At 39.5% G+C, this 27,004-nt stretch overlaps 1 protein-coding gene across 2 annotated transcripts in view; it reads left to right on the forward strand.

The window, feature by feature from the left end:
• The window catches only part of ccm2l (CCM2 like scaffold protein), a 64,797-nt gene extending 38,222 nt beyond the window's left edge, over positions 1–26,575 (forward strand). For both annotated transcript variants that reach the window (XM_059980669.1, XM_059980670.1), the window contains 4 exons: positions 8,958–9,021; positions 9,143–9,290; positions 13,789–13,927; positions 25,807–26,575. In XM_059980669.1, the coding sequence (XP_059836652.1) occupies positions 8,958–9,021; positions 9,143–9,290; positions 13,789–13,927; positions 25,807–26,069 (614 nt within the window). In that variant the 3' untranslated portion in view covers positions 26,070–26,575. The remainder of the gene's footprint in view (positions 1–8,957; positions 9,022–9,142; positions 9,291–13,788; positions 13,928–25,806) is intronic.
• The last annotated feature ends 429 nt before the right edge of the window (positions 26,576–27,004 follow it).

Below are 27,004 nucleotides of genomic sequence, written 5' to 3' on the forward strand. Positions count from 1 at the left end.
ATATTTTTATTTTAACTATTTAATATACATATATATATATATAGATATATACTTACTGGAATTGATTTTATTTTATCATGTATTGCATTGTACTGCTGCTGCTAAGTTAACAAATTTCACGACATATGTTGGTGATACTAAACCTGATTCTGATTGTGAATTCATACTCTGGTAGCTGGTGTTCCCATTATCTGCAATCTGCAGCATCTGACTTGTGCCCAAATGACTGTCAGTAGTTTTTCAAAGCGTGAAGATGGTTTGTTGAGTTAGTTTTCTATGAATTCATTTGAAGGTACAGTGCTGTGCAAAAGTCTCGCACACATATAGTGTGCCTAAGACATTTGCACTGTGCTGTAATAATTTTATGTATTGCACTGTATTACTGCAAAAAAAAAACAAATTTCATGACAGATGTGAGTGACCTAATCCTGATATAGATCTCTATTGTGGACTGAGAGTGGGAAGGGGCAGGGTGAGAGGAATCATGTTTGGGAAAGTGGAATGGAAAGGGGAAGGAATGGGAAGCACCAGAGACACATTCTATAATGATCAGTTAGCCAATTGTTTGGAATCAAATGAACTTGCCTGGTATCTCAGAGCTGGGTTTGTCTGAAACTGTGCCACACCCCATCCTGGCACTCCTTCTCTGCCACCAGTCCCATACCCGTCCTGCAGCTCTCCACTCTCACCATTGCCAACATATTTTGCTCCTGTCACATTTACAAACCCACTCTCCATTCCATGTTGACAAATACAGTGTTGTGCAAAATATTAGGCACCCTAGCTATATATATGTGTCTAAAAGATTTGCACAGTACTGTATGTTTTCTGGCTGGTCTATACCTTCCTATGCTGTGTGCAAACAAATTCTCTCTGTCAGTTATTGTTATAATGTTATGTAGAATATGCTACATTTCAAAGTTGTCCCTTCTGTGATATAATACTCACTCATAGTTCAGTCAGCTGTAAGAATCTCCTAATGATTTATGCCAATGCTACACAGCTTCATTCAATGCACTTTTAAAACATTTCCTCTGCTTATCATGTTATATTTGAATTCATTGTCTAAACTACTTTTGGCAAAAATCTGCTGAAACCCATCCTGATAATTTGCCTCTTCAAGCATAGTTGCATCTTAATTAGCATTGAACTGTCTTCAGTAAGTACCTCTCAATGACTTCTGTCAGTGCCTTGTCCAATATTATTGGATTTTGCATCATTCAGAAATCGTACAGGACCTCTGTGGAAACCTTACAGATTAAATGCCAAAAGCCTTTTGCATTGGATAGAGGTACCAAAAAGATACTTTATTATTGAAAGAATTTATACTCATCCTACAGCAGTCTGATGCAGCAAAGCTTATCAAAATTCATACCTCACATTACGAAAGTACATTCACAATCACATGTACTACATTGCTTCCTTAAAAATAGCATGCAAATCATCATTATGTACATCTATCCACAGTAACAATTCAATTACAAGTATTAAACACAAAATTAAAGGCTTACATATCAATACACAGTCATCAACTATAAATTGTATCTTTGTATTGTATCTCTGTATAAATTGTATAAATTAGATGCTTTGACCCCAGCATCTGCAGAGTATTTTGTGTTTTTAAATTGCATCAGTCTTTGTGTTTTCTTAATCTGAGGTCATATCCACGAGGTAGTCATCATCAACCCTGAAATGTCTTTTTTAGACACCCTTCATTCTGTTGGAATGCAGCATCCATTGTCTGTGTGTTGCTGACTTGATCTTGGGGTCTATGGTGCCTCTATACCCCTTTAATGGTTACATTATAAAAGTAATAGTGCAATTGGAGTACAGGATAACCTACCCCACATTTTACTTATCAGCAGCTACTTGTATATTGATTAATATGAACTGACATCTGCATTCATCTTTAGAAACAGAATCAGGTTTAATATCACCAGCATATATTGCAAAATCTGTTGTTTTGTGGCAGCAGTACATTGAAATACATAATAAAATCTATAAAATCCAGTAAGAAGTACATATCTCTGTGTGTTCCTCTCTTTTTGTGCTACTTATTAAGTGTGAACAGAAAATGAGAGAAAAAGAATTGAGTTAGTTTTCATGAGTTTATTGTCCATTCAGAAATGCAATGGCACAGTAAGCGTTCTTCATGGTGATCATTAAGTCACAACTGACAGGATTTCTACTGTTACATTCTGGCTCCATTAAACCAATGCACATACCTCATGTTTGTTGGTGTACTCTTGTAGTATTTACACCTTGTACAGTATATTTTGCCACATCTTTGTTTCTTCTTTTGCTCTGGTTTTCCTTACAAGTTAGGTGGCTTGAAGGTCACTCATGTTGGCTTCCAACCACCCTTCAGCTTCTCATTCCAAGAATATCTTATTGTGGAGTTATAACTGGCATTGACCAAGCCCAGATCTGTCAAAAAGTCTCTTTCAATGATCTGGACAATGCCCTGTTCAATACTATTAGATTCTGTATCATTCAGAGACTAGATATGAATGGGAAAACCTAACAGACTAAATGGGAAAGCCAGATTATAATAAGTGTGTTGTGTCTGTAGTGTATTTTGCATTGCAGTTGACTATAAAAAGTAACATGGAAAAACAAATTGATTCGAGCTGATGTTTAATAGATGACTTTGTACTCACTTACAATAACTGTTGCCTTCTTTCTTTTGCCATGAGTACAGAACATTCAGACTCCCTATCAGACACTGGAAAGTAGTAAAGTGTGAACCATGATTAGAAACCAATTCCTCAGGAAGGCCTATTTATTGCTAAACTAGGCCTTGAACCTTGAACATTACACTTGGTAGAGATGACAAGACAACATTATCAATGACTTCCAATTCCAAATCAGATCTTGCCTCTATATGAAGCACTCAAGATATTAAGAAATTTCCATTTCATGTTCTTGTCCTTGCATTAGACAATGCAGAGGACTTCCTTGAGAATCACAAAGACTTCACCATTGAAGAGCCCTAGAACAGGCCTGTAGCTTACCAATGGAGTCATACTGAACAACAGCTCATACCTTATCATGCAACAGATGCAGCATTCTGTCTTCATGGTCATGAAGGTGTTGTAATGTTTGTGACTGTCCAGTGAACTTGCAGCATCCTGTAGATTACTTCTCCAGGATCATCGTAGCTATATTTATCTTTCTCATCCTTTGGGTCCTAAAAGCCAAGGAATTCTCACCACCCTCAACTTCTGTGATTATAGGTATATCATAATGTTATGGACATAAAATGACTGACAACCATTACCTCTCTGTCTCTCATGAACCTGCTCCATAATTACAGCCTACCTCACATTGTTAAACATCACCTCCACCATGACCATCCTGCACACTCCCTAAACATCAAATCAATTTGTCTGAATTCTCTCATCAAAGTGCTCCACAATACAAATGCTAGTGCATTGTGTTACCTAGAAAAGTGTTTAAATAAAACCTCTTTAACTGTACTCTAAGGCTGAGCATGTATTGACCATTCCTGCTGAAACCTCTTTGCACTTGCCAAACTCATAGCTCTCAATGATCACTGAAGACTCTGAGTTAAACGTCCTCTTCGATAGAAAGTGGCATTGCTCGGCTCACCAGATATCTCTTACGTCTCTATCCCTGCTGCCAGCAACAATGTTGCCTTTTTTTTCCATACAAGGCTTTATTGTTTTGCTTCATGTCCTCCCTGGGGCCAAGAAGAAACCGTTGGCTCTCAGGGAGAATTCTGGTCATTCCATGTATAACTACAATGGCTGAGACTGGTCAGATTTCTCCAGCTAGTTCACATATCTGCCAAATTCTCTGCTGTTGCCTGTAATGTTACACTTGATTACCTCTCTGACCACCTCAACCAGCAACAACCTATAAATACCTGTAAGAAAATGCCATATATGTACTTTGGTCATAAATTTAATTTGACTTGGAGTTAATGCCAAAGGAATGTCCACAAACACTTGTCACTGTGATGTTAAAGACAGGTATTAGTTTATTATTGCTACATGTACCAAGATACAATGAAAAGCTTGTCTTGCATGCAGATTTGTCTTATACAGATCAAATCATTCCATAGTACATTGATCTAGAATAAGGTAAAGCAATAACAATGCAGAATAAAATATAAGTGCTACCAAAAAAATGTGCAGTGCAGGTAAACGATAAAGTACAAGGTCATAGCAAGGTAGAGTCCATTTTATCGAACAGGATGTCTGTTCAAGTGTTTCATAACAGTGAGATAGGAGCTGTTCTTGAGCCTGGTGGGGTATGATTTCTGGCTTTATTATCTTCTGCCCTGGAATGGGGAGAAGAGAGAATGTCTGAGGTGGGTGGGGTCTTGAGCTATATTTCTTGCTGTCTCAGTGAAGCAGCCAGCATAATCAGTATCCATAGATGGGAGGCAGATTCCCATGATGTGCTGAGCTGTGTCCTGTGTCCACAACACTAACGTTTCTTGCAGTGACAGGCAGAGCAGTTCCCATACCACGCTGATATGCTTTGTAGGTGCATCAATAAAAGTTGTTAATGGACCATGCTGAATTTTTTTTCCCATCTGAGGAAATAAAGACCCTCCCATTCCTGAGAACTGTTAATAACACGCCAGTTCTGGCCATAAACCAAGGCCTCAGGGAGCAGAAGATGACTGAAGCCCCACAGCAGTCTGCAAATCCATCCCATCGGTATCCCAAATGCTCATTTGTATGTACGGGCTGTATACAAGTCAGGCATTTGTAACCTTGGGAAGACTTGGATTGAACTACCAAAAATGTTGTTTATTGAAAGTAGTTAATGCCAAGCTGACAGCAATGGATATTTATCAAGAAAATACAGAGCTTGAAAGTATCACACACAAAGTGCTGGAGGAGCTCAGAGGGTCAAGCAGAACCTATAGGGAGGACAATTGATGTTTTGAGCTGAGAGCCTCAATGAGTCCTGATGCAAGACCGTGGCCCAAAACACTGACTCTCCATAGATACTGCCTTGAGTTGCTGAGTTCCTCCAGCATTTTCTGTGTGGTGTTCTGAATCTTCAGCATTTGAAGAGTCTCTTGTGCTTGAAAGTATATTGACATTTGTATTACTTTACAAAAAAAAAACAATCTCACGTGTCAAATTCTTAAAATATTTTAAGCACTCTCCAGATACAGAAAAGATTCATAATTGACTAGCATTTCCTTTGAAATTATAAACTTACTGGAATACAGAAAAATAAGATGTTGCTTTTGTTTTTTTTTCATTATTTTCTCCTTCCATTGCCTAAGCAATAATCAACTGCAAGTGTCTGATTTCTAGGAAAGAATCTTGCTGCAGTGGCTGACATTCTCATTCATGTAGAAGTCTCAGGGTTACATGCATTCATACACACTGCGTCCCCAAAAGACTCAGTTAGATGTGGCACCACACCTGTTACTATGCTGCATCATTGAATTACTTGTGAAGACTAGTTGTGCTGGAACTTTTTGGGGAATTGTCATTCGGATCCTACAACTCAGTCCCACAAGTCCTAGAGGTCCACTTACTTCGAATGGATTTGCTGAGCCAGCAGATTGGAAGCTGAAGGGGAAAGAAAGATAATTTTTTAAAAGCAATTTTACTTTGTGCTAATTATTTCCAGGTATTTTGTGCTGTTACTTAACTTCAGATTTACATTTTCATTCTTGTAAATTCAGTATTAATTTTTTCACTTCTTACTATCAGCAACTTTGGAAAACTGTTCAAAATGCTTTCCAACTTTAATCAGAAACTATGTTTTGCCTTCTGTCAAAGTCTTTTGGAGTATTCTACGCAGAAGTCTCTCTATCATGCAGTTCCAATGTTGCACTGCCCACATGTTCAAAGTAAATTCATTAACAAAGTACATATATGTCACCATATACAACCCTGAGATTCATTCCCTTGCGGGCATACTCAATAAATCCAGTAACCATAATAAGATCAATGAACAATTACACCAATAGGTCAGACAACCGGTGTGCAAAAACATTAAACTCTGCAAATAATAATACATCAATAAGCTATAAATATCGAGAACATGAGATGAAGAATCTTTGAAAGTGAGTCCGTAGGTTTTGGGAACAGTTCAGTGATGGAGCAAGAACCTGATGGTTGAGAAGTAATAACTGATCCTGAATTTGGTGGTGTGTATCATGAGGCTCCTGTACCTTATTCCTGATGGCAGCAGCGAGAAGAGAGCGTGACCTGGGTGGTGGTAATCTTTAATAATCAATACTGCTTTCCTGTGACAACACAGCATATCAAAGTAGTCATAAAGAAGGCAAGACAGCAACTGTACTTTATTAGGAGTTGGAAGCGAGTTTGAAGTTTGAAGTGAAACAACTACACTCAGAACTTCTATAGTTGACCGTGGAGAGCATTCTGACAGGCTGTATCACTGTCTGGTATGGAAGGGCTACTGCACAGGACCGAAGGAAGCTGCAGAAGGTTGTAAATCTAGTCAGCTCCATCTTGAGCACTAGCCTACAAAGTATCCAGAACATCTTTAGGGAGCGGTGTCTCAGAGAAGCAGCGCCCATTATTAAGGACCTCCAGCACCCGAGGCATGCCCTTTTCTCACTGTTCCCATCAGGTAGGAGGTACAGAAGCTTGAAGGCACACACTCAGCGATTCAGGAGCAGCTTCTTCCCCTCTGCCATCGGATTCCTAAATGGACTTTGAAGCTTTGGACAGTACCTTACTTTTTTAATATACAGTATTTCTGTTTTTGCACACTTTTTTAAATAATCTATTCAGTATATGTAATTGATTTACTTGTTATTTATTATGTTTTATTTTTTTCTCTCTCTCTCTGCTAGATTATGTATTGCTTTGAACTGCTGCTGCTAAGTTAACAAATTTCAAGTCACATGCCGGTGATACTAAACCTGATTCTGATTCTGATGTTCTCGATGGTGGGGAGAGCTTTACCTATACACTACGTTTTGCAGGATATTCCATTCAAGGGCATTGTTGTTTCTGTATAGGTTGTGATGCAGCCAGTCAGCATATTCTCCATCGCACATCTTCATCAAAGTTTTAGATGTCATGCTGAATCTTCACAAACTTCTAAGGAAGTAGAGGCACTGCCATGCTTTTTTCATAATTGCACTTGTATACTGGGCTCAAGACAGGTCTTCTGAAATATTAACACTGAGGAATTTAAAGTTGCTGACCCTCTTCACTTCTCTGAACAAGGACTGGCTCATGGACTTCTGACTTGTTCTTCCTGAAGTCAATAATCAGCTTCTTGCTGACATTGAGTAAGTTGTTATGGCACCACTCAGGCAGATTTTCAATCACCCTTCCACATGCTGATTTGTCACCAGTTTTGATTCTGCCTATGACAGTGGTGGCAGCAAACTTAAATATAGCATTGGAGCTTTGCTTAAATCTAACCCTCGTTATCCTAATCATGTGTGAGAAATCGGCTCTGGAACAGATCCTAGACAATCTCGCCTAAAGGCTGTCAAAAGTTATGGAGTGAAGTCAGAAGAAAGGGGTGGAGAGGGATAATGCATGATCAAATGGCAGAGCAAACTCAATGGGTCAAATGGTCTAACTCTGCTCCTATTTCTTGTGGTTCTATGGTCTAAAGTGTCCGAATACAAAACAAACACAATCACCTTCAGCGTTTGAGGAAGAGAAATAAATTTGCCTTTAGTCTTCTGAACACTTATCTCATTATTATAAAAGTAATTTGAATAAGATGCTGCAACTTGACAGCAGAAATTGATTTCTAGTCCCAAGTTTGTTTTATAAGTCAGTAGCTTCTCCTTAACAATCACAATAAAGCAAGAAGGTAATTGAAGATTTATTGAAACCAAACACTCGTATGTCTTACTAAATATTCATGCTTTCTGAAAATCAAATATGAATTGCAGCAAGGAAATTGTTGACTTCATTTGGATTAATGGGAGACGTTTTTGGTTAAAATAAAAGCAAATTGTTATAATAACTAAATCACTTTTGAAGTGCAACCTTCATGAAATAATGCTATTATTATTATTCCTGTCTACGCCGTGTGATGCATTGGGTGATAACCTGACCATTTCTTTAGCATTTTGTCTGTTTTTTACAAGGGTGAATTACTAGCTCAATGCATCAAGGATGGAAAATGTGAATGAAGCTGGTCAGATTCAAACCTGGGACCATTGGCCTCAAAGTCCAGTGCTAAAGCCACTACCTCACTGCCCAGCTAAATAATACTACACTATGTTGTTAACCTGTCACTGTTCTATGACTTTTTAATTTATGTATATTTTGCAGGTGTGTCACTGATTTAAATCATTGTCAGTTTAAAAGTAAGTGATCATTAAATATTATGCTAAGCATGCAAACAGTAAGGAGATGCACAACACCCTGAACATCTCATTATGGTAGGAAGGTTGCAGTTACGATGTATGTTATGATCTCAAATCCGTTTCTGGTGGCTACTCAGTTTCACCAGGTGCTTCTTGCACTGTTACTGACAGCTTCTCCCTTTGGTTGTTTTGTGGCTGGAAATTCGTTCGAGTCTAAAACTATGGAAAATTTCACAAATACGATTAGACATTTTCCCCAACAAATTTGGCCTAATTTCCTTTTTAACCACAATAAAGACACAAAGTAAGATAGAGATGTTGAATAGTTACAAGTGAAAATATTGGGTGCATTTGTTAAATTTTCTTTAGTGGAAAAACAGGAAAGGGAAGAACAAGTGAAGAAGAGCCTTTCTCTCTTTGTAATGACCAAGCAGAAAACTATGTTTAAACTAATACAAAACTCAGCTCACAGTCGAGAGAAAATCTGCAGATGCTGGAAATCCAAGCGAGCAACACACACAAAATGTTGGAAGAACTCAGCAGGCCAGGCAGCATCTACTCAGCTATAGTTGGACACATACTCCCAATCTGGTGATACACAGTGACTATTTCCAGTCTCCTAACAATCTCCTTTTCCCTGATTTGCCAGGTAACAGTAGACAAACAGCTGAGACCTATGGCTATGAAGCAGATTTTAGCTGTTGCAGTTCTTTGTGAGTACCTTTGACTTTGCAAGGGATTCTGTGTGAAACTTCAGGAATGTTTTTTTCATTTTTCTATATCAAACTGGGTTCCTTCAAGCGTCTCCTTTTCTTTTGCACTTTTTGAGAGCAGTGATGGATCACAGGACACATTTGACCCTTACTGTTGCGGCAGCTATTCATCCTCATGCAGGGAATCACAATTCAGCCAAGGCACAGTCGGTAGTGAAAGTGACCAGAGTAACACAGGAGCTGATCTGCTACAGGATTATATGACAACTGTAAGTAAGTGCTGGGGGATTTGTACGTGACACCTTTTAATCTATACTTACCAGAAGCCTGCAGAAATGTTCAATAAGTCTGCGCTTGCAGTTCACCAGCATCTGTGTCATGGTGGCTGGTTAAACATATCAATTTCTAAATCACAACTTTATCACAGTGAATTATAGTGTTTTTTTTTAAGTGATGATATCCTTGCCCCTTCCTGGTTTGTAGATTGTTGCTACCTTGTTTAAGTTCTTCATGTCCAACTTTGAGCATTGCAGTTGGTGTTATCAGAGCTGAATCTAGCCCAGCCTCCTTAAGCTTCCTTCTCTGTAGAGTATACATACAATAACTGCTGCACCCTGTTCACAGCCAAAAATCTATTGCACGGTGCTGACGTCAGATAATAATAGGCAAATCAACTATTTTGAACACTTAACTGCACAGGCCCTTTGGCCCACAATGTTGCGTTGACCCATTCATCTGTCTTCATTTCATCATGTGCCTATCAAAGAGTGTCCCTAATGTATCTGCCTCTACTATCACCCTGGAAACATGACCCATGCACTCACCAATTTTTGGGGGAGAAAAATGACCCCTGACATATACCCTATACTTTCCTCCAAACACTTTAAGGTTCTGCCCCTCTGTTTTAGCCATTTCTCCATTTCTGCCCTGTGATAAAAGCCTTATCTATGCCTTTTATCATCTTGTACACTTCTATTAAGGCACCTCTCATCCTCCTTCACTCCAAAAAGAAAATCACTTGCTCATTCAACCTAAGACATGTTCACCAATGCAAGCAGCAATCTGATAAATTTCCTCTGCACCCTCTCTAAAGCTTCCACATCTTTCCTATAATGAGCCAACCAGAAGATGATCTCCCAAGTGTAGTCTGACCAAATTTTAATAGATCTGCAAAATTACCTCACAGCTCTTGAACTGAATCCCTGACTAACAAAGGCCATCACACTATACGCCTTCTTAAACCCGCTATCAACTTGTGCTCAGTGTTGAGGGATCAATGGACATGAACTGCAAGATCCTTCTGTTCCTCCACGCTGTTAAGAATCCTGCTATTAACCTGGTTCTCTGTCTTCAAGTTTAAACTTTCAAAGTGAATTAATTCACATTTTTCCGGGTTGAATTCTATCTGCCACTTCTCAGCCCAGCACTGTACCCTGTCAATATCCTATTGTAACTTCGGACAATCTTCGACATCATCTGCAACAGCAATGACCTTCGTGTCCTCTACAAACTTACTAACCCAGCCTTCCACTTCCTCATCCAAGTCCTTAATAAAAAATTACAAAGAGCTTGGAATTTCCTATTTTTGTGTTCCATCTTAAAAATTTTACATACTTACCCATTGAGGCAACCTGGAATTTGAGTTACACATTCTGAACAACCCTATGCTAGCTGATTACGTTTTCCTTGTTTGAAGTTCATGTATGAGAAATTTACTTCTGGTCACCAGTACTAAATGCAAAATATACTGGAACCACTCGACAGATCAAGCGGTGTCTGGAAGGAAAGAATCACACATGATGTTTTATGTCAAGGACCCTTTATCAGAAATGAAAAAGTGGACACCATATATGTGTTTAAGCTGCAGATCTGGGATGGGATGAAGTGAACAGAGCTCAATAGCTTAGAACATGTTCTGAGGATTGAATGCACTGACTTAGAAAATTTCAAGTAAATCACTGCTTCACATGGAAGAACTGTTTGGCTCCCAGGATGCTGGAGGGGGAAGTGGGAAAAACAAAAGGTGTTCTATATCCTACAACTTGTTTGGTAAAGTGCTTAGAGAAGGAGAGTGTCTGGTAAAGAAGGAAAAGGACCAGGGAATCAGCGAGAGAAAGATCTCCTTGGAATGCTGAAAGGACAGGGAAGGAAAAAAATGCTTCTGGTTGTGGAATCTAGTTGAAGGTAGTGGTCTGTTGAATATGCAGACCGGAAAGGCCTCCTTTTCTAGCGTGGACAAAAGGAGCAGGAAGAGAAGGGCAGGAAATGGAAAAGATACAGGTATGAGACCTGTCAACTGTATAGAGGACAAGACGTCATTAAGGGAAAAGGAACACATTTTAAAGATACTATTGTGAATAATCTCATTATCACAACAGATTGAATGGAAGATGGAGGAGGGGAGTGATGGAGGTGTAGGGGGATTATATGCTATCGTGAAGTTGGCCCTGTTAGGATAAGGAAATTATAAACTATAAATTGTAAACTATTAATGTAGTGAAAGGCATCAGCTGTAAGTAGGTAGGGACTGGACAAGGGGAGAAAGAATAAAGTTTAAATAATAAGGTGTGAGTATTGGGTGGGAAGGGAAGGCTGAAGGTAAGGCTATCTGAGCAGTTCTGCTTGACGATCTTAGGTGGTATGTGCTGGAGACTGCGGAGGGACTATCTCTTGAAAGATGAGATTGGTCACTAACATTTAGTGATGGCCCACTGGGAGATATGAGGAGAAGTCCAAGTGCTGATTATCCTCAGCACTGATGTCCTCCCCCATTTTGGTAGTTTCTAGTTTCCTAGTCGCATCAAGTTTCTATCCTATTTATAAAACTAATAGTACAATGAAGCATATTTTAAAAAGATGGAACATTTATGCATGATAGGTAAATGTAAACATAAAAAGTAAAAATGCAATGAGAAATTATTGTTTTGCCTGCCCTATCCATTGCTTTAGTTAATCACTCAGGCTTAGTGATGGGTTTTTCACACATCACGGCATTTCATACATGCAGAGAAACCATCTTCATAAGGGCTGGCTGTCCTGTACCGTGTGGCTCTGACGTTCCTGAAAAAACAGAGAAATAATTAATCAGAGTACCTAATCCCACTCTGTATGGAGAGCACATAACGACTGATATGACAACAGTTTCATTCTTTGTACAAATAAAAATGCTGCTTCCAATTATTATTATTGGGAACACATGTGAACAGTGGCCATTGATTGAAGTAACGGGGGATGTGTTAATACACATTGTAATAGGAAACGTGTAATGTGCACAACTATACACAGAATGGAGGCAACTCATTTAGGCCAGAAGGCAATTAAATATATTTGTATTTTCATTGTTAAAACTTTCTGTCTTTTCCCCCTTTCCCCTCTTGTCTTCCTCTTTGGGGTTTGCTATCCAGATTGTAATTATACTTGTAGATCTGTGATTAAAGCCTTCCCTTGTATCAATGTTCAGTGGCCGGAAAGGGATTTGTGATGCAAGACAGTTTCTTATAGGTTAGGATACAGTTATTTACTACCTTTATTCTTGTGTTATAAATAAAATAAGGCACAAATGTAATAGTATTTGTTAGACATTTATGGCACACGAGCTTCAGAAACCTCAAATGCCTCTTCTGTCACTGATGGTCTACTTATCCTGACTGAACTATGAAGAAAATTTATGCCCCTGTCAGTGTAATATGACAAAGAGGATTCTAATGTAGTAGTTGTAAAAGAATACTTCATCTACCAAACAGAATGTTGGCATGTCTGGGTGATCATGAAATGCAGTTAGAGTACTGTATCTCGGATCAACATTGCAGATTATATCTTGTACTCAAGAAAACTAGGAATAGCTCACAGTCGTAACTCTTTCAAATTTTGTTTTATTAAATGTTCATTGAGAGAGGGTGTCTATATCACACTGAAGAGCTGGAATCTTTACTCTCCCAGCAGCTCTGATGATGGAATTCACTGACAGGAAAAACTTGTTTTGGCCACAATTTTGATACATGGCTGAATATACGTTTCAGATGCACATTTCTGCTAGACTCAGCAGTGGGAATACCAAATCTCATAATTCAGTGGCGGAGAAAATGAATATAAATAATAGTGTTGTTTGCAGCTCAAGGAGAGAGATCTAAATCAACAAAAGAATGAAATTAACAACTTATCTCTTCACATATTTTAACCAAGCTTCAGAACTATTTCATTTTCTCTTCCCTGGCGTTTTGAGGGAATAAACATATTGATCCCTGTCACAGTGCTGGCTGCTCCTTTGATTGAAGAATATTTCTGACAGCATTAACAACAACAGCAGTCCAAATTAAGAACTGTATCTTAAAATGCAGAGATCTTTTGAGAGAGAGATACTTACTGAGACACTATCACTGAAGTAATGCATCAATCTTAAAAAACATACCTGTGATCAAAAAATCCCAGATATCAACAGAAGCAGAAAGATATGTTTTCTAGACATACACTGTAATTGAACTTTAAGAATACTTCAATAATATCACTACCTGTGTTTTCTCCTTAGAGAACCTCCTACAACCTTAATCTTTAAAAACACTTTGAATCCTGAATATCGCTCAGCAGCAACTTCTCATTTCTGGTTCTCATGAAATACTATAGGTTGTGTTATTATATAGAAGGTGCTTAGAGAATAGAAGATGTTTGTGTCATATATATTAGACAAATAGTAGGTATTATTCAGAACAATAAGCTGAGTCATACAGTTTCTCACAGAGTTAATTGTGCTTCTCTTTCATTGTTTATCAGCTGAGAACGAAGTTGACACCTCAAGAAATTCAGCAGTTTGCTTTGCTGCTCCGTGAGTATCGACTGGGTGCTTCAGTTGAAGATTATTGTGCTGAACTTCTTCAACTTTATGGAGAGAAAAGAAAGTTCCTCCTTTTAGGTAAAAACTTTTCCATGTGCATCAGAACTGATGAAATCATTCTTCTACGTGTGTAGGCTATTGAAACAGTTCTCTTCTGGCAGAAGAGATTTAAAAGAGTCAATAGAAATATCAGAACAAAAAAGAAAATATTTGGTTTTATTTCTGAAAATTTTAAAATATTTGCCTTTATTATCTTCTGTCCTGTTCTACATAAACCAACAGTGTTAGTCAAACTCAACTGTTCACAAACAGTTTGGACTCCTGAAAGAATACAGTACAGCACTAGTTAAACTAATACAAAGACACAGAGACTGCAGATGCTGGAATATGGAACAAACCAATGCAATCCTCGATAGATCAGAGTTGATTTACAACTCATAACAATGTACTCCTTCTGCATAGTCAATGGGAAGTTGATTAATTAATCAGCCCAAGCAGAACAGTGACTTGACTTCAGAATTACAATGATGATGCAAATTGTGTTCAATTTAACAGTAAACTCACTGCCTGCAGATTTCCAATATCCAGTCCCAGTGGGTGCTGCTGTTCACCGCTGGTGCATTCTTGGAAAAATATTCGTTCATTAACTTTCAGATTTATAGACCAGTTCGTTTCCATGCAGAGGCCAGTGGGCACCTTTCTGAGATATTTCAAAGAGCTGGGGAAGCAACAAAATTTGCTCATGCTGGGTTGATAAGATTATTCATAGTCATAGAGTCCTAGAGCAGTACAACATAAAAGCAGGCCCTTCAGCCCAACTCGCCAATGCTGACCAAATGCTAGTCTCATTTGCCTGCAGTTAGCCCACATTCCCCTAGCCTGTCTAAATGTCTTTTAGATTCAGTAATTTTACCCACCCCTCCAACTTCCTTTGGCAGCTTGTTCCACATACTCACCATCCTCTGTGTGAAAAAATTGTCCTCAAATTCCCTTTAAATCTTTTCCTCACACCTTAACGTCCATGTTCTCAAGTTTTGGACTCCTTACCACTGGAAAAAAACTATGCCACTCATGATTTTGTAAATCTATACAAGGTAAGTTTCAGTCTCCTTTGCTCCAGGGAAAACAGTCCCAGACTATCCAGTCTCCCCTTATAGCTCAAGCCCTCTAGTTATAACAGCATCCTTGTGAATCCTCTCAATGCCTTCTCCAGCTTAATCACATCCTTCCTATTGTACGGCAACTTCAGCTGCACTCAATATTCCAAATGCGATCTCAGCAATGTCTACACAACTGTAACAGGGCATCCCTACCATAGTACTCTATGCCCTATCCAATGAGGGTAAGCATGCCAAATGCTTTCTTCAACATATTATCTTCTTCTGGTGAAATCAGGGAACTTTGTGTTGGCACCTCTAGGTCTCTCTGTTCTACTATAGGTCTAAGTCCTGCCACTTACTGTTTAAGTTCTTCCCTAGTTTAACTTCCTAAAATACATCACTTCTACTTGCCTGATTTAAATTCAATCTGCCATTCCCCAGGTCAACTTGAACCTGTTGTAAACTTAGACAACCTTCTCCACTGTCCAACTCACAACCAATTTTGGTGTCAGCTGCATATTTACTAATCATGCTGTCCATTTTCTCATCAAAATAGCAGGGGGTATGCCCTGTGGCATATCATAATTTATCCTTCACAACAACTCTCTATTTCCTCCCACCAAATCAATATACCCCGTATTTTTAATCCAATTGGTTTATTTGGCTCACTCACCCTGGATCCAATGTGATCTCACGTTATGGACTAGCCCACCATACAAAATTTGTTAAAGGCTTTGCTGAAGTCCATATTGATGATGCCCACTGCTCTGCCTTTGTCAATCCTCCTGGGGTCACATCTTCAAAAAGCTCAATTAAATTCATAAGACATAATTTCCCAGACAGGGAGCCATATTAACTATCACTAATCACTCCTTGCCTGTCCAAATACAGACATATCCTGTCTTTCAGAATACTCTCCATTAACTTGGCCATCACTGATGCTAGTGTCACTACCCTATAGTTCCCTGGTTAGCCTTACTGCCATTCTTTAATAAATGTACAAAATTTGTCATTCAGTTTTCTGGTTTCATTACCTGTGCCAAAGGAAGATACAAAAATCTTCACCTGACCCCCAGAAATCTCCTTCTTTGCTTCCCCCAACATCTTAGAATACACTTTATGTTCTTCAAGACTGCTAACATTTCATCTCTTATAATATCATTATGTTTCCAATATCACTATTCTCTTCCCTGAATTCCCTAATAATTGTGACTTTCTCCACAGCAAATACAAACAAGAAAGACCCTACATCTCTTATACTTCTGAATGGACTTGCTTGATGCCAGCTTCCTATGCCTCTTTTTTTCGAGCCTCAATTACCCCTGTCAGCCAAGATTCCTTAATCTTGCAAGCGGTGCCTATGAATCCAAGAGAAACAAGTTAGCTCTAGGCTCTCACCATCTGACATCACTGAATCTCACTTGCCGGATATCCCCATACCTACTACCAGCCTCTCACAACAACCACTGCACGCATGCTGAACTCGTTGACTTCATTAACTTTGCTTCCAACTTTCACCCTGCCCTCGAATTTACCTGGTCTATTTCTGACACCTCCCTCCCCTTCCTTGATCTTTCTGTCTCCATCTCTGGAGACGGCCTATCTACTGACATCTACTATAAGCCTACAGACACTCACAGCTACCTGGACTATTCCTCTTCCCAGCCTGTCTCTTGCAAAAATGCTATCCCTTTTTCACAATTCCTCCGTCTCTGCTGTATCTGCTCTCAGGATGAGGCTTTTCATTCTAGGACGAAGGAGATGTCTTCCTTTTTTAAACAAAGGGGCTTCCCTTCCACCATCAACTCTGCTCTCAAACGCATCTCTCCCATTTCCCGCACATCTGCCCTCACCCCAACCACCCACCACCCCAGTCGGGATGGGGTCCCCCTCGTCCTCACCTACCACCCCACCAGCCTCCGGATCCAATATATAATTCTCCATAACTTCCGTCACCTCCAACAGGATCCCACTACCAAGCACATCTTTCCATCCCCCCCTCTTTCTGCTTTCCGCAGGGATCACTCCCTACGCGACTCCCTTGTCCATTCGTCCCCCCCATCCCTTCCCACCAATCTCCCTCCTGTCACTTATCCTTGTAAGCGGAACAAGTGCTACATCTGCCCTTACACTTCCTCCCTCACCACCATTCAGAGCCCCAGACAGTCCTTCCAGATGAGGTGACACTTCACCTGTGAGTCGGCTGGTGTGGTATACTGCGTCCGGTGCTCCCAGTGTGGCCTTTTATATATTGGTGAGACCCGACGCAGACTGGGAGACCATTTCGCTGAACACCTATGCTCTGTCCGCCAGAGAAAGCAGGATCTCCCAGTGGCCACACATTTTAATTCCACGTCCCATTCCCATTCTGATATGTCTATCCATGGCCTCCTCTACTGTCAAGATGAAGCCACACTCAGGTTGGAGGAACACCTCATAAACCGGCTGGGTAGCCTCCAGCCTGATGGCATGAACATTGACTTCTCTAACTTCCATTAATACCCCTCCTCCCCTTCTTACCCCATCCCTGACATTTTTAGTTTTTTTCCCCCTCCCTTTTTTTTCTTTCTCTGTCTGCCTATCACTCTGCCTGTTCTCCATCTCCCTCTGGTGCTCCCCCTCCCCTTTCCTTTCTCCCTAGGCCTCCCGTCCCATGATCCTTTCCCTTCTGCAGCTCTGTATCACTTTTGCCAATCACCTTTCTGGCTCTCAGCTTCACTCCACCCCCTCTGGTCTTCTCCTATCATTTTGCATTTTCCTTTCCCCCTCCTACTTTCAAATCTCTTAGTATCTTTCCTTTCAGTTAGTCCTGACGAAGGATCTCGGCCCGAAGTGTCGACAGCAATTCCTGCTGCATTCCTCCAGCAATTTGTGAGTGTTGCTTGAATTTCCAGCATCTGCAGATTTCCTCATGTTTGACACAACCAACATTCGCAAGCTTCTGTCTAAAGCCATCAAAATTTGCCTTGCCTCAGCTTAAGATCTTAACTTGTAGCTCAATCCTATCTCTTTCCAAACTATTTTAAAATTAATAGAATTATTGTCACTGTTTCCAAAGTGTTACCTTTGATACTTCAAACACTTGCTGGGCCTTAGTCCCCAACAGGAGGTTAAGTGTTGTCATATCTCTGGTAGGGTCATCTACTGATTGCTTGAGAAAGGTTCCCTGGACATACTATATAGGTTCAACCATATCTAAGCAATTTGTCCTGAAGCAGTACCGATCAATACTAGGTAAGTTAAAATCATGTACTGTCAGAGCCCAAATATTCCTATAGCTATCTACAAACCCCCCTAATTCCTGCTGACTATTGGGTGATCCAGCGTACAATTCCATGAAAGTGATCACCTCCTTCTTATTCCTATGTTTTACACATATACTGTCACTGAATGTCTCCCCCCCAAAAAAAAACACCCATAAATATTCTAAGCACTGCTGTGATGTTCTCCCTAATCAAACTACAATTCACCCTTGTCTCTTACCTACAGAATCAATGTTCTGGAACACGAGTTGCCAGTCCTGCCCGTGCCTCAATCCTGTTTCTGTGAAAGTGAAAATATCAGGTGTCTATCCTACACCTGAGTTCATCTGCCTAATCTGTCAGGCTTCTTGCATTAAAAGAAATTCAATTTAAGCTCTCAAACCTTCCTCACTCCCTGTCTTACCCCTGCCTGCTAGAATTGCTCACTTTAATTTCAATGAGATGACTTTCTCATCTGCCACACAGCTACTTCGGGTCCCTGAGTCGTAGACTGAAAGCTTGCTGGTTTGTTAGCTTAACAGTCTTCAACATATGGATCACACTGCAAACAAATCTATTTAGCCAACTTTATAGTGGACATATCATTATAGCCTTGCTTTACATTTTTCTTCTACTTTACTAGAGGGTTTTTGATTATGTATGTTCATTATGTAAAAAATGACATATTGAAAATCAAACAAACATGGTTGAACCGTTGTCAGTATTTTAACCATGATGATAATATATCAAAAACTGCCCACATGCCATTTAATAGCATTGGGGCAGAGAAATTGTTAAGTAAAGAAAGACAACCAGGCAAACCAAGTTCATATTAAACAAGAGAGATAGAAACCCTAATAGTTTCTGTACAGAACAAAACATCAGTTAGAAGTATTGTATTTCAGCAGCATTCTAAGTTTTATGTTTCCTGACAACAAATCATTATCTCATTTTTCATGATAGTTGTGTGCGTATTTCCCTAGGGTTCCTTACAGTTGTTAAAAGCAAGGGAAGGGGAAGTTTAGCTCCCACTACATATTATATGTTCCCAATGGTGTGCATCTCAAATAGCTTCTGACAACCAGGTCCAGCTCCTGGCTTTCATGTGTGGCTTAGCTACTAAACCCAGCGGAACTATTCCTACTGACAGGAGAAGTGGCAAAGGTATGTTACTGGTGCCTTAAAGCCAGTCACTGCGGGCAGATGAGGCTTGTCTGTTATGGTTGGCAGCTCATCTGGGAGAAAGAAAACCAATCTCAAATTTCAGCTGCCTTGCGGCTATACCCACTCATGAAGAAGGCTTCGGGAGTAAACCCCGAGGAAAAATCCAGAGCTGGAGTCCCTAAGGCAGTCCTACATGGAGTTCTATGCTGACTGACAACTCCTGTAATACTGCTGGTGCTAAGCTGTACTGGTCTGTACCGTTCCTTTGGATTCATCAGCTACATGGAGAGGAGAAGCCTGCTGTGAGGCAATTGCTTCCTCTCTATTTCCTACTGCCCTGGCTTGCATATCACGTAGACAGCGAGAAAGCAATAACCATCGTTGATCCCAACCAATGGAGGGCCTATTTCCCAAGAATACAATCCTAATTATGTTTGCTAGTATTGCACTTTATTTTGTAATAGAATCTGGTAACAAAAATAATTTGATTATTCAGAAATTCCTAAAGGCCCTATTTTCCACCTCTCCACCCAGATATCCAGCAAATGCTTAGGTTACTTTGCATTTCTGCTACTATGATGTGACTCAGAAAACTATGTTTTTATTGGTCATCTCTTGTTCATCTTTTCTTGAATATCACCTATGAAACTGTACATTTCCCCTGCCATTCAGAATGTAATATTATCAAACCTTGGGAACCATTTCTCAATGAAGGCAGACATCAAGGATGAAATTCATCTTCATTTTGAGTGTGTCATGTCAGCCTTTGGTCAATTGAGGAAAAAGATCTTGGTGTTGGCACAAAACTGAGCAACAGTGACACTTGTCCTCTGATATGTTTCTGAAGCCTGGACTACATAGACATAAATGCTTTCAAATTCATGAGGATAATCAAATTAATATCATTAAACCTTATTACCATAAGAGATAGAAGGACAATTGGGCCATTTGATCATAGCTGATTTTATTGTTCCCTCTAAACACCATTCTCCTGCCTTCTCACCATAACTAATCAAGAAACTATCAACCTCTGCTTCAAATATACCCAATGACTTGGCCTCCACAGCCAGCTGTGGCAAAAAATTCCACAGATTCACTATATCTGCTTATAGAAATTCCTCCTCATCTCTGTTCTAAAGGGGTGGCCTATTATTCTGAAGCTGTGCCCTTTAGTCCTAAATCCTCCCATTACTGGAAACAACTTCTTGATATTCACTCTACTAGCCCTTTCAATATTTAGTTAGTTTTAATGAGATCCTCCATCTTCCTAAACTCTAAAGTGCAGGCCTGCAGCCATCTAATGTTGCTCGTCTGTTAACCCTTTCATCCCTGGAGTCATTCTTCTAAACTTCCCAAGGACCCCCTCCAAAGTTAGCACATCCTTTCTTAGTTATGGGGCCCAAACTGCTCACAATATTCCAAATACGGTCTGACCAATGCTTTATAAAGCCTCAGCATTATATCCTTGCTTTTATATTCTCGTCATCTCAAAACGAATGCACTCATTTTTTCGTTTTTCTTTTTTTTCTTTTATTCTTTTTTTCTTTTTTGCTCTCTTTTCTCACTACTTAATTTAATTACTTATAAATTACAGTAAGAATTAGATATTTTTAAATTTTATGTATTGCAATTTACTGCTGCAGCAGAACAATAGATTTCATGACATATATCAGTGATATAAAAATCTGATTCTCATTCTCATTCTGACCATTACATTTGCTTTCCTTACAAATGACTCAAACTGCAAGTTAAAGTCTAGGGAATCCTACGCTAGGATTCCCAAATATCTTTGCACATCTGCTTTCTGAATCCATTCCCCATTTAGAAAATTGTCTGCATCTTTAATCCTTCCGCCAAAGTGCATGGCCATACATCTCCTTGCACTGCATTGCATCGGCTTCTTCATTGCCCATTCTACCAACCGGTTCAAGTTCATCTGCAGACACCCTTCTTCCTCAACGCTACTTGTTTCACCTATCCTTGTCTCATCTACAAGCCTGACCATAAAGCCAGCAATTCTGTCATTCAGATCATTAACATATGATGTGAAAATTAGCAATTCAACACCAACCCCTGTAGAACACCACTAGTCACCAGCAGCCAATCAGAAAAGACCTCTCTTATTTTCACTCTTTACCTTCTGCTAGTAACTTCCCTGAAATACTTTGGCCTCTTTGCTTCGTCTGCAGCACCTTTTCAAAGACCTTCTGAAAATTCAAGTGGACAACATCCACTTTTTTGTCTATCCTGCCTGCTTCTTCCTTAAAGAATTGCAACAGGTAAAATTTCTCCTTAAGGAAATTGTGCCAACTTTGGCCAATTTTATTGTGTGCTTCCAAATACCTGAAACCTCATCCTTAATAATGGACTCTAAAACCAAGCACTGAAGTCAGGCTAACCATTCTATAATTCCCTGTCTTTTGCCTCCCTCTTTTCTTAAAGAGTGGGCTGACATTTGTGATCTTTCAGTTCTCTGGAACTATTATTGACTCCAATGTTTCTTAAAGATCACTTCAAATGCTTCACAATCTCTTTCAGAACCCTGGGGTGTATTCCATTTGGTTCAGGTGACTTATCCACATTCAGACATTGCAGTTTTCCAAGCATCTTCTCCTTAGTAATTGCAATTAACAGTCGCTTCTGCCCTCTGACTCCTATTTTCTGTCATTTTACTGGCATCTATCACAATGATGGCTGACAAAAAAAAAATACTTATTCAATTCATCTATCACTTCTTTGTTTACTACTTCTCTGGCAACATTTTCCAGCTATCTGATGTCCACTCTTGTCTCTCTTTTACTCATTATATACCTGAAAATTCTTTTGGTATCCTTTTTTTTAATATTATTTCTAACAACTTCATATTTCATCTTTTCTCCCCTTATTGCCTTTTTGGCTACCTTCTGTTGGTTTTTAAGAGCTTCCTGATATTTTGGTAGTATTATATGCCCTCTATTTTGTTTTTATGTTGTCTTTGGCTCCCTCATCAGCCACAGTTTCCTCATCCTCCCTTTAGAATGCCACTTCTTTGGGATGGAATTATCCTGCGTCTTCTAAATTACCCCCCAGAAAGTCCTGCCACCCATTTCAATTCTACTTTCCTTTCCCATTCCAACATGTCAGTCCTAGGCCTCCTCTGCTGCCACAATGAGGCCACACTCAGAATGAAAGAATAAAACCTTATGGGTAGCCTCCAACCTGATGGCATGAGCATTGATGCCCCATTCCTGTTTCTCTCACACACCTCCTCTTCTCACCTGCCCATCATCTCCCTCTGGTGCTCCTTCACCTTCCCTTTCTTCCATGGTCTCCTATCCTCTCTTATCAGAAGCCCCCTTCTCCAGCCCTTCGTCTATTTCACCAACCAACTTTCCAGCTCTTTACTTCACCCCTCCCCATCTCCTAGTTTCCCTACCACCTTGTACTTCTTCCTTCACTCCCCTCACCTTCTTATTCTGACTTCTCCCCTTCATCTTTGGTCCTAATGAAGGGTCTTGGCCTGAAACATTGACTGTTTACTTTTTTCCACAGATGCTGCCTGGCCTGCTGAGTTCTCTAGCAGTTTGTGTGTGTGTTGCTTTGGATTTCCAGCATCTGCAGATATTCTTGTGTTTATGAAGTCTTGCCATTGCTGCTCTGCTGTAGTCCTTGCTAAGCCAACCTTCCCTTTATTGAGGCCTTAGTTACACTCTGTCACATACATTGGGCAAGATGTGTCACATACATGACCAATGCCAGACTTCCAAAACAGACTCTCTATGAATCTCTGTGCTCAAATCTTCTTTAAAGAAATGCACATCCCCACTGATGTGCAATAAACACCCAGCATGACTAAGGTTGCTCACGTTGGTACGGAGTACCTTGAGGTCATTTATTGGAAGCACCCAGTAGCCATGCATGAGCAGCAGAAGGAGCAGACGACCTCAAAAGCCACTTAAACTGCCTGCCAATTTGTGGAAGAGTAGGCAATTGCCTCATTAGCCTCTTCTAAACCAGAAAATCTCATCATCCGCTCTGTGAGTCTGCTTATGATGTGCCTATCTTCACATCTCCATTGTTTGAATAACTAGTTTGTTAATCAGTGACCATAAGTACTGTAGATATAATTATGGGAGCAATGAAACATAATCTGCTCTCATGTCATAGATTGGTCTCAACCTGTGAGAGATACTCTCTTTGTATTTCTTTTTTCTCTGTTCCAGTTCTGATGTTAGTTCTCAAAGACAACATGTTAACTTTGTTTCTTATTCCACAGATGATGCCTCACCTGTTAATTGTTTCTAGTATTCTCTATTTCTATTGAAGTGATGGAGATTTGGTCTGACTAACTGCATAGAGGTCAAGATTTGACTTGCTTGTTGATGTGAACTACAGGTCATGGGTTAAAGGTGAAAGGTAAAATGTTTAAGAGGAACCTGAACTGTCACTTCTTTCTCAGGGGGTGGTGTAAGTGTGGAACGAGCTGCCAGCGAAAGTGGTGAATGCAAGTTTGATTGCAACATCTAACAGAAGTTTGGATAAGTACATGGATGGGAGAGGTATAGAGGGGTATGCCACCAGTATGGGTCAGCTAGGCAGAATAACAGTTCAGCATGTATTATATGAGCTCGCAGGATCTGTGTCTGTGCTGTAGTGCCCTATGACTCTGACTCCATTTTCCCATACAAACGATATATTCATATTCTGCCAAGTAGTTTTATTTTAAGAATGTATTAAATATTGAAATGACTATTTAATAAACAAATTCAGTGTTTGCCAATCGAAGGCACCTTCTTCACCTTATATGCTGAATTCACTTCATTGAATTCCTGTTACTGTTTTCAATTGAGAGTTCAGATTCAACCCCACTAACTTTAACAATGATCTTTCAAGAATTAATTGATTCTGGCATTGTACCAGATGACTGGAAAACTGCAAATGTTACTCCACTATTTAAGAAGGGTGGGAGGCAGCAGAAAGGAAACTATAGACCTGTTAGCCTGACATCAGTGGTTGGAAAGTTGTTGGAATCGATTGTTAAGGATGAGATTATGGAGTACCTGGAGGCACATGATAAAATAAGGCAAAGCCAGCATGGTTTCCTGAAAAGAAAATCCTGTCTGACTAACCTACTGCATTTTTTTGAGGAAATTACAAGCAGGGTAGACAAAGGAGTTGCAGTAAATGTGGTGTACTTAGATTTTTAGAAGCCCTTTGACACGGTGCCACACATGAGGCTCCTTAGCAAGATAAGAGCCCATGGAATTACAGGGAAATTACGACATGGGTGGAGCATTGGCTGATTGGCAGAAAACAGAGAATGGAAATAAAGGGATCCAATTCTGGCTGGCTGTTGGTTACCAGTGGGGTTCCCCAGGGGTCAGTGTTGGGACCACTGCTTTTTAGATGTATGTCAATGATTTGGACTATGGAATTAATAGATTTTTGGCTAAATTTGCCAATGACACAAAGATAGGTGGAGGAGCAGGTAGTGTTGGGAAAACAGAGAGCCCACAGAGATAGTTCAGGGGAATGGGCAAAGAAGTAGCAAATGAAATACAGTGTTGGAAATTGTATGATCATGCACTTTGGTGGAAGAAATAAACAGTCAGACTATTATTTAGATGGGAAGAGAATTCAAAATGCAGAGATGCAAGGGTACTTAGGAGACCTTGTCCAGGTTGAGTCGGTAATGAGGAAGGAGAATCCAATGTTTACATTCATTTCAAGAGGTATAGAATATAAGAGCAGGGATGTGATGTTGAGGTTCTATAAGGCACTCATGAGGCCACACTTGGAGTATTGTGTGCAGTTTTGGGCTCCTGATTTTAGAAAGGATATACTGACATTGGAGAAGGTCAGAGAAAATACACAAGAATGATTCCAGGAATGAAAGGGTTACCATATGAGGAATGTCTAGTAGTTATTGGGCTATATTCCCCCTAGTTCAGGAGAATGAGGGGGGATTTCATAGAAACATTCTGAATGTTAAAAGGCCTGAACAGATCAGATATGGCAAAGTTATTTTCCATGATAGGGGAGTCCAGGACAAAAGGGCATGACTTCAGGATTGAAGTATGTCCATTTAGAACAGAGATGTGGAGAAATTACTTTAGTCAGAGGGTGGTAAATCTGTGGAATTTGCTGCGATGAGTGGCTGTGGGGCCAAGTCATTGGGTGCATTTAAGGAAGAGATAAATAGGTTTTGATTAGCCACGGCATCAAAGGGTATGGGGAGAAGGCAGGGGAAGTGGGGATGACTGGAAGAATTGGATCAGCTCATTATTGAATGGTGGAGCAGACTCGATCGGCTGAAAGGCCTACTTCTGCTCCTAAATCTTATGGTCTTATGGTCTTTCAGAGTTGATATTTCCAAGGGAGGTGAAGATAGCTGTTTGATACATTTGCAACTTCTTCAATTCATGCGGGGGGAATTTTAGGTTATTTAACAAGTGTCTTGCTCTTAATGTAGGTATGCGGGCCTTCATACCTGATCAAGATGCCAGCTACTTTGAGGGCTTTTTAGAAAGCATCGGAATTAATGATGGAAGAGGAATCCTGACAGACAGCTTTGGAAGAATTAAGCGAAGCATGAGTAATACATCAGCATCTGCTGTCAGAAGTTATGACAGTTGGTCTGTGCCTACAGAATCAGATGGATTTGAAAAAATGATTTCAAATATCACACATGACATTGAAGCTTTAGGATGTGATGTGGAAGATGATTTATTGTGATGGATGTATGGTTGTCTGTTCATTTTATTTAGCATTTCTAATTAATAAATTTACTTCAGTCACTCAGCACAATAGCTGTAAAAATCTGCTAGTCTTCAACTCTGATTAAAAAATATACTGTGCTACAGTAAATATTTGAATTTACTGAATGTTTAGAAAGGTCTTAATAGTTCAATAAAAAATGCAGTTGAGTGGCATTATTATACTAAAGTTTAGTACATACATTACAATTATCTATGCCCCTGATCATAATAACCCAAACTTTACTCTAGAAAGGCCAATATACTGTATTCATGAGATTTTGTACAGATGAATTTCAACCATCTGAGGTAAGCATTCACACAAACAGACAGCACAAGACATTTTGAAGTTTATATGATTTTTTTGCCAACCTCCACAAAATTATAATATTATTAGGTAAAACTAATTTGAATTGGGTTCCTGAATTCTTTGAAAGTTGAAAAAACCATCCAAAACTATGAATAATAAATGCTATTTAAAAAGTGCATACATATAATTGAAGTTATTATTATGTTAAAATATAGTGGAATGAACGCTAATTGCATTATCTGTTTTGAAGGCCTTGCTGTGATGCTTGTAATAATGCTGTAAGTGCAATAATAACTCATTCTTGCACATAGATGAAATCGCTGGTGAGAAACTAAAATCATGAACAAATTATGTATGTTCCATAAACCTGCTTTATTTCTACTATATGCTTCTTTTCAAACTTAATTTCTTTTTTCCCTTTTACTTGCTTCACTGCCACCTTCCTGTCAAAAGGTTTAACCTCTTTCTTTTTGTTAGGTTTACTTTTAACCTTTCTCATTTTGTTTCCTCTTTCTTCTTTATCCTGTTTGTCTTCCAGTGTTTCTCAGAAATGTTCTATCTTTGATGCACAATGCTCCATCAACATGTCAGTTCTTAAATTTGAT

Source organism: Hypanus sabinus, chromosome 9, assembly GCF_030144855.1.
Source record: "Hypanus sabinus isolate sHypSab1 chromosome 9, sHypSab1.hap1, whole genome shotgun sequence".
NCBI classification, from domain to species: Eukaryota; Metazoa; Chordata; class Chondrichthyes; order Myliobatiformes; family Dasyatidae; genus Hypanus; species Hypanus sabinus.